At 41.0% G+C, this 9,512-nt stretch overlaps 1 protein-coding gene across 2 annotated transcripts in view; it reads left to right on the top strand.

The window, feature by feature from the left end:
• Positions 1-9,512, top strand: part of GABRB1 (gamma-aminobutyric acid (GABA) A receptor, beta 1) — a 66,425-nt gene that overhangs the window by 34,740 nt on the left and 22,173 nt on the right. For both annotated transcript variants that reach the window (XM_009335163.1, XM_009335162.1), the window contains exon 2: positions 689-771. In XM_009335163.1, the coding sequence (XP_009333438.1) occupies positions 689-771 (83 nt within the window). The remainder of the gene's footprint in view (positions 1-688; positions 772-9,512) is intronic.

Raw genomic sequence — 9,512 nt, 5'->3', positions numbered from 1 at the left:
GATTCTATGATTCTATGATTCTATGATTCTATGATTCTAAGATCCAGCCTACATCGTAGCTACTTTCAATGTTCATTAAATAACCACCAGACAATGTTACATTTCACAAGTTTTTGATTGCATCATGCCGTTTTTAAAAGGCAATGTTCAATTATCATAGCTAATGATAAACTGATTATGAAACCGTAAAAATAATGAATCAGATATTACCAATATTTCCACAGCATGGGTGAAAATGCACATACATATCAGACAAAATTAAAACAGCAGTAGGGGACGACAAAATGAAAAAAGAAAGCTATCAGCAGTATGAGTTATAAATAAAACAATTTGCAAAACAATTTGAAGATGACTGAATTAAGAACATTGAAAATAAGATGACCAAGTAGAAATCTCATTAAATCTTCTTCAAAACACTGTACACTTTTGCACCTAAAGTTTTCAGTCAAAATCCTGCTCTATGATATTCAGCATATGCTCTGATGCTTTATTCCATAACCACTGTATTGTACTGTATAAATTATTTAATCATGCTTTACAAGCTATGTAAAGCCTGTATGCCAGGAATCTGTGTGCGTAACCATTCTGTATTTAAACAAACAGAAAAGCCACTACAGAAAATCTTGCCTTCTCAAACAAGTAAAATGTGGTTTCAAATCTCATTTTTTTTTTCACCCTCCTCTTACAGGATCACAACAACAGCTGCTTGCATGATGGATCTACGCAGATATCCTCTGGATGAACAAAATTGCACACTAGAAATTGAAAGTTGTAAGTTACTGGAGGGAGAGGGTTGGCCAAATGACAGCTGTGGATTGAAAGACATTCACGGGTTAGGTAAAACAGGAGCAAGTTGTTCAAATACTGTGTGTCCAGTGAGCTTGCACACTGAACATACCCAATATATTTCTGTAATACATAAGCCAAAATATGTTTAATTCACAATATTTGGCTGATCCAAACATGTAAGATGTCTTTCAAAATCTCTTGTCAAGGAAGGGAGAAGAGTATTTCTTGATGATTAGATCAGAGGACAGCAACCGAGCACTGTCCACCTTCAGTGCCTAATCACCACAGGACCTGAATGAATTACTTCACCTCAGTGCATTCATCTCTAACATCAAGATTAACATCTGCCCCACATGGTGGTGGGAGGATTGATCGATTACTCTTACCAAAACACTTGGAGGTTATAAAAGGAAACAACTTGATCCTTCAGCACCAAGGTTAATGAGAGCTTTGCCGTTATCTTCCATGAGCATAGGATCAAGGCGTGCAGTTGCAAATTTTTGTCATTAACATAGTTTTTATATCTTTTATGATGCTAGCCTTTAAAGAAATGCCTATCAAGGCTTTTGAAAAGAATTTCTATTCTGTCATTGGTCAAACCAGCTGCTGCCACTGACCACAGAGCAATCTGTCTAAACAAACTAGTTAAGACTACATAGAGTCCAAGACAAAATAATGCAGCAGTTTTCTAAGAACTTCCACTTACCACATTACAACTGTTGCACTTAGACTTAAATTATTTTTTATTAGAATAATACTTATCTCTAAAGTATCAGGTTCTAGAAAGGATTAACAGATTTCCCCAAATCCATTATTTTGGTTCAGTTACTGAAGAGAAAGAACAGTTTTAGCGTTTGAACTTCCGTTTTGATAGATAGTTTGAAGTATTAAATAAACAGAGAAACAAGCTGATCCGGGACTAAGGGTTCTTCCTTACCTATCAAAGTCATTTCCTAATACCTATGTCATCAACAAAACCAATGTTTTCATTGTTTGTAGCACCTCCCATTCAAGGAACTAAAAGTTATCAGAAGTCCAGTAAGTAGTTTTCATTCTGCAGAAACTCATAATATAAGATTTTGCTCTGGACTGAAAAGGGGTTAAATTCCCAAGATCCTCACAACATCAATTTTCAAAAGGATTCTATTAGTCTTCAGTTTTTTAGATTTGACAAAGAAAAACATTTTCATAGTGCCAAAACAATGGAATATTCACATATTAAAAGTTTAATGGTATTGTAACAAAAATATAAAATAAATAAGTCTAAACCAAAGAAGACAAAATCACTTTGAGGCTTCGAAATTGTTGCTGGGAAAGATTTCAGTTTATTCTGAACTGCAGAGGTTTTCATCAGTTGACTATACGTAAATGTAATATATCTCAACTGATCTGTGCGGTGGTGATTGTCAGGCACTGAGAAAACCCTACAGTCAGTCTAGAGCACTGATGAGAGACAAGACAAGCTCTCAGCCCAATGTTTATACTTGTTTATAATTTCTACTTGATGGCACCAGAATTATGCCTTATTTAAAGCATTGAAATGGGCACATACCTTCAAAATTACTCTCCATAATGAAGTATTTTGGGTTTTGTAAGTACATAATCAATATCAGTCTTAATATAAATCAGTGGAGGTGCAGCTTTTCTTGCAAATGTTTCCCCAAGAATTATTCGCTTTTGCTCCTTTTTCTGGAATGTCATTTTACAGTGATTTTAGAAATTCTCTGCTAGGTTGAGAACAACAAACTTTTTATTCCACCAGCAAAAGATTTCAATCAAGTAAACATTCACAGTAGGCTTAATGGAAATTATTTTTACTGGAGATCATTGTCTGAACAGAACCTGCTCATTTATTTCTTTAGAGATTCAAAAAAGGTGTTTTTTATTTTTACGGTCCTAGTGTTTTGGCACTGCAGGCAGACATCTTGGAAAGAGAAGCAGGGAGACAGTGTTGTCAAGGTTCCCCATGAAGCACCCCAATAGCTGCAGTCCCGAGTCACCACAATAGCTTATTCTCTGTTCACCATTCAACACGCACAAGGAAGTCTCAGGAAGGACATACTGGTTATGCACCATAGTAAACCCCCCCCCAACAGATGCAGTAGCGTGGCAAGCTGGGCCAAGCCAATGTGCATGTAATGAACACTTGTGTTAGACCAACATGCATCAACCTTCCTTGTACATCTGCTTTCAGTTAGCCTGTCTGTATCTACATTGCTCTGAGTTGACTGGAGCACCACAAACCCACGCCCCTGTGTACAAACACATATACAGCCATTTTCTTCTCATTCCCAAGAAGCAGAGGCAGTAGGCAATTTTAGCTTCCTTTTCCAGTGCTGCCTGTCACCCTACTGATCTTACCAGTTACTTTCTGCTAGTGCAAAACTCTGGCCGAGTCTCATAATCCACCACCTTATAGGACCTACAGAGCCGCTCATTAAGCTGCATGATTGTCATATGCATCCTTGGGCTTTTCAGTTCCCTGCCTTTTTTGGCACAAAACAGTTTTCTTGATGTTGCTTGCTGCTGCTTGGCTCATCTTCTGTCTTAAACTTAACAGGGCATGCGATGGATGCGTTTGGAGAATGAGTCATTTCTTGATTTTCAAAATAAAGTGCATAACACATCTCTTCAGTAACTTTCCTACCTGATCACCAGAGGAAATGAATATATATACAGTACCACAGCAACCAAAATGGGCGACTTCATACTGAAGTTGCCTTCATATTGAATTCATACCTGAATTTATTTGTTGGGAGATAGCTGAACTGAAGTCTCCTGCCCAATCATGACTAAAGCTGATCAAAGTACATGCGCATTTGTCAGCTAGCAGCCCAAATAACAAAGCCAGACTGACACTTGGCTGGCTTATACCTCTTTATTCACAAGCTTTCACATAAATGAAGCTTTGTAGAGATGAATGCTCAGTGTAAATGGACTTAGATACTACCACTGAGACCTCATCAAGAATCAAAATTAGCATCAGATGGAATAAGCAATTAAAAAGCTAACACAATCAGGGATGAGAGAATACCATGTCAGCCATGTGGCCAGTCACACATCCCCAAAAGAAAATTGCTTTTCAGACCTTTTGAACACTTGCTATAAATAATTCATGTCTCCAAAGATATATATGTTGATATGTTAATACTTGTTGAGCCAATCCAAAGAAATCAACAAAATTTTCATTCACAATTTGCCAACAGGTCAAAATTGGCAGAGTGCATTACTTCTCAGGAATATTTAGATCAGTTCTCCTAACAACTGAATGATTTTCCAAAAGCACAAACATGCTTACCTGCTACCGAAAGCCCACAGGCAGTAGATGTGTCAGCAGCACTGGCATCTTTGACAATCCTCCACCTAAAATATACCTTCTAATGCACCACAGCTTTTCTCCTCTACATGTCTAAAACTCTTGAAAGTTTATTGTTCATGTACCTGGCAGAAGAACACAGTCTGGAGACCAGGTTGCCTACTTCTCTCTTAGGCATTTGAGTACAAGTAAGCCAGTTGTCCTGAGTACTCAGTACTTGGTAGTACCCATTAATCTCCTTGAAAGCTACCAGGGGGCAAAGTGGAGAGGGTGAATAAGGAGGTAATAACTGTGACAACCGCCTCTCTGTTAGTGCCACATACATTAGACATGTGACGTTTTCTTCCATGACAGAACCAGTTTATGAGATTCCCACCCTAAACCTCTCCTTCCAGCTCCTGCATCGCACTTCAGCTATTCAGCTTTCTGTTGTGCCAGTACGCAAATCTTCACAGAGCTAGGATGAAAATCAAATTGTTAACATTTTCTTGGTCAAAAAAATATCCCTTTGAAAGAAAGGCTTACCCACCTCAATTTTGGGAGAGACAGGAATTAAATAAACCCCAGGGCAGAGCTGTTCCTTTAATAAAAGGTCCAGGGAAGATGGTACTGTAATCACTAAGCAATCCTGGAACTGCCTGGGTAACAGCAAGTAACATCTCTCACCGCTAGACAGATACTGTGCACTACATGCACTGGTAGACCATTTTCAAAGCACTGGAAAGTGGTTTTGTTCAGTTTTGTACTGTGTACAGTTAAATGGTTTAACCCATGTGGCACCAACTTCCAGAGCAGTACGGTTCGTGGAAACCATCACTGAATGATAATCACTACTTTGAGGAGATGTGTCCCAGCTCAAGTGCATCTACACCAATGCACGCAGCATGGGCGGCAAGCAGGAGGAGCTGGAAGCCATCGTTAACAGTAACATTGACCTTGTTTTAATCCTTTGTCTCTTAACAGCTTTTTTACCCTTGGTGCTGCCAGTAATCATGCAGGCTTGTTGCATGCAGAAAGAAAACAATAAATGAAATTAAACACGTAGACAGAAAAAGGACCTGTATGGATCTGTAAATCTATGCAATACTAATCATCCTGAATCTAGTAGCTCTCAGCAGCACGTAATCTGACATAGAAGTAACATGTCTGATCTTCAGCTGGTGAAAACTGGCATGGCTCCATTTTTGTTGATTAAACCACCGCAACTCACATTAACTGAGAATCCTCCCTGTCTGCTTTTTTATTAGTTGTTTCAAATGTTTGTTCCACGTGGATGACCCTTTCCTCAGCCCCACCCTTTAAATTAGATCTGATCAGCAGAAACACTGTAAATTAACTCAGAAATTAAGATAAATGCTTATGAGGAGAGTTCAATGCCTGTAGAAAACACACATAACAATTTTGAATTTAAGCAAAAAGACAAAGGCTGAATAATAAACCAAATCAAAGGTCTGTATGGGCATGTAAAATATCTATCCTGCATTTAAACAGGAGTAGTTATTAAACTGATCTCCACTCTTCTGCAGATGTAAATGCATGGCTCACATGGAGGTGCATACCTGCAGGTGCAATCACAAGCAGTATGACTGTGCAATAGAAACAGCAAGAAAAGCCTAACAGTTAAACCAATGCTGAGACACTAGACCATGGCCAAGATGGATCATGTGTTCCTCACACCATTGTTAAACTCCTCTAAAATAAACCTGAAACTTTATGAGCTTTGTGTTCTTCTAATCACGTGTGGTTCCCTGAACAGCATCCTTTGGAAAGCATGTCAGTTAACAAATTTTATACTCAGATTCACGAGCATTACACACTGCACTGTGCTGTCCCCCTGTGCTTGAAGTCCTGTCTGCTTCCTCAATTCAGTGTCACCTATTTACCCCGGGCCAGACTGTGGCTGGACCGTGCATGGATGTGAGGTCAGGAAGCTGCTGCAAACTGCCCCCTCTTCCTCCCCAGCTCCCCCTCAACATGAGAGCTGCAGGATCTCCTTCGTCCCTAAAGGGTGGCAGGAAGATGGCATCTGAGCGAGTCCTCTCCCTGTCCCAGGGTGCTTCCCCACCTCTAAACCGAGCAAGCTGGATACACATTTGGCCCTCCAAAAGCTCAGTGCTCCCCAGCGCATCCACAACAGCTGCGTAGCAGTGCCAGAGCACACCAATACTGTAGCACACACAACCTAGCCCACTTTTGAGTTCCCCCGTGTTTTTAAGGGAGACTTACCCCTACTGCAGAAGGAGCATGCTCCAGAGGAACCAGGCAGTCCCACAGATGAATTGCTCTTAAGCTACTCAAAGAATAGATGAACATAGCACTATTTGTGAACAGAAAGGCAGTAAGTCATTACACCTCACAGGCATGCTGTGGAAATTAGCCAAAGACAATCCCTGAAAATCTAAAGTGCTAAGAATTGTTCCTTGCAGTGCCGTAATTTAAGGCACTGCAAATAGCAGCAAAACAACTGCTACACAGGAATGGGAAAAGAGCACAAAGAATCAAACGCTGCCCTATTATCAAACCTCTCCAGCAGAGCAGCCAACGCAGGGATAATACATGCTTATATTGAGCCAGCAGATTATTTTCATTAAAAAATTACATTTCCAGCTTCCCAATGCAGAAGCTATGTATGCACAGCTGACAACCACAGAAATGTATGCATTTAGGAGGAGGAGAGCATTTTGGTTGCACATCTTCCTTCACACACATTTTCAAGGCTTTGCTCAAGCAGTTCACCTTATTCCAAATTCTGCAGCAGCAGATGGGGAGACCATGTCAGAGGCTTTACACCTGTTTCAGTGTCTAATACCGTGATGGCCACTGGAAACTTCTGTGTATAAAATCAAGGGATTTTATAACTGGACTTCCTTCATCAGCAGAGCTGGGATCTGTAACAATCCATTTCTCACAGATTAGCATATACTGGGACAGAGGAGACTTAATACTTGGCTGGAGGTTACCCAGACTGCTTGGCACTCTCACATGAGCTCTGATGGATGTCAGCTTGGCAATTTAAGATGTTAAATCCCTCAGCTGTTAGTTCTGCTGTACCAGGTAGCCTCTGGCAAGGGCTACAACTGCTATGGCAGTTCACAACCCAGTGCCTTGGCACAAGCCCACTATCCCTGGCAGCAGCTGCGGCAGGCTCTGGACCGGCATGGGTGAGATGCAGACACACATCTCAGCTGATAAAGGAGCAGACAGAAGAAGGAGGCAAACAACCAGGGACAGTAGCATCAAACTGCTACAGCTAAATCACCCAGCACTTGTCTGTCAGAGACTTCTGACTGCACACAGCTGCCCCATTCTAGCATCCTTCATTACAAATACAAATGCTGACCTCACCGCACCACCTAGAAGATAAGAAGGGATACTGTTATTACTCTAATACTCTTTGTCCCTTTGAAGTCGCCAGTATCACAATCATGGCGTGACCTTGTGGACTAAGCTTGCACCTGCCTTTCACTCAGCAGAAAAAAATGATGTGCCGACAGCACCACTCTGACAGGAAATTAAATCCCCATTTGGGGTTTCTCTTCCAGCATCCCCCAAACTTAAGTGAAATGTGTTTCGCTGTCACAGGAGAGGGAGGGCCAGGCTGCGCTCCAATTTGGCAAAGTTATTTACTTATTGGCAAGCTACTATGTGTTTTACAACAGGTCTGAGCAGATTATCAGAAGTGTCCCTTTGGTCTCAAAAATCTGTGTCTCTATGACAACTGTAATGCTGCAGCATGATTCAGGGATCGACACTGCAACACTGAACCATGCGTTAGCCCTGTCAGCAGCACTCTTAGAAACCACTTCACTTGTGTGGGTGAACTGAACAAGCCTACAGGAACCTGAACAGAGCAAGTTGGGGAAAAGAGGAAGATTTATTTATTTAGCTACAGTATAGAAAATTGCAATTCTGCCTTGACTCCATTGGTTTTATGGCTGTCCCTGCTTCATATAGAAATAGACCTAACACTAAATATATGTAATGCTTTGATGAAAGCACAACCAACTTAAAGTGATATTGCAGTGAATCAATAAAATACTCCACTTGAACCTCTACATAGTTTGTTGCCAGAAAAAACAACAACTGTGTTCATACCTAAACATTCATTATCACCTCTGTTGGCACAGAGTGGTCTGACAGAATGAGATTTGAACAGATTTATCACAGCTCCCTGCTTGAGACAAGATTGCATTGATCCAGGGTATGATTGCATTTGAACTACCAAGGATGTAAGAACTTACACCTCAAAAAAAAGGGCTATTTTTATTAGAGATTAAAAACCTGTCTTAAATCCAAGCTTTCCCAGACAGCTTTTCCTTTGCCTGTCTGCAGGCACCAGATATCTAGTAATTTATTCATGCCTGGCAATAAAAATTCACTAATGAATTTGACTGTGCTGGTACATGAGGCAGCAGGACCTTTGAGCTGGATCCACTCATGTCTTTTCCCTAAAGTATCCAAAACCACTAAAAGGGCATCTGGTCTCATCCTGCTTCTTCGCATCAAGCATATCAAATTGCTTCCACAGAAGGCATATTTCTCCCTCCCAAAGGAGCTCGTTGCTCAGAGTATTCTAAAAGCCAGTTGCAAGGCCCCTTCCCAGTTAAAAAAAAGGCTGAAAGGGCGCTTAACTCTATGTTTTTTTTAAGAGATTCCATTTTTCTGATGTTTCTAATGAGGGCAGCTCCCACCCCTCACAGTTGCTTAGGTTCTGCCACATCTGTAAATGAAGAGCTTCTCTCACCCACCCACCTGTCAGACTCCCCCCGCTCCTCCATGAGACGTGTCAGCCATAAACCCATGTCCCAGCATGTGTCACTTCCCATAGGCCCTGCAAACCTTGGGGAAAAAAACTCATTTTCTCCACTTTGACTTGTCTCTGGTTATTACAGTGTAGCGCTGGGAATAAGAGCTCTCTTCTGCTTCCGGCCAATTCCTTTAACTGCTCTAAAATACATACTCAGCCTTAAATTTCTTTCAAACTTGGTGGACTATGAAGAGACAGAGCGAGGTATCATGTCCAAAGCTCAGATGACTCAAATAGTGGGATCTTTCTGAGATTAACTGTCTGAATGCAAAAGGCAGAAGAGTTCCTGCCTGCCCATCTTGACTTAATCTGCCAGCTATAAGTGATACGAGGTTCTCAGCATTTCATCCAATTCACAGCATTCACAGTTCACCAGCGTGCAGGTGGGTCTCCATCCATGCCTTCTTCTGTACTCCCATTGCTGCCTGCTCTATGACATACAGAAAATGCCTTATTTCACAAGGCGTCTGCCATGGATCAAATGCCATATTCAAGCAACTAGCTCCCACAAACCCTAGCAAAAGAAGAGTTAACACCAGAAAAACACACTTTATCACAGCACACTCATAAAACAAGCAAGACAGTACCACAGGAAACATC

The sequence above is a fragment of the Pygoscelis adeliae genome, unplaced genomic scaffold, assembly GCF_000699105.1.
Source record: "Pygoscelis adeliae isolate BGI_AS28 unplaced genomic scaffold, ASM69910v1 Scaffold21, whole genome shotgun sequence".
NCBI lineage: Eukaryota > Metazoa > Chordata > Aves > Sphenisciformes > Spheniscidae > Pygoscelis > Pygoscelis adeliae.
The sequence above is the reverse complement of the archived record's forward strand: the minus strand, read 5'-3'. Positions and strand labels throughout refer to the sequence as shown.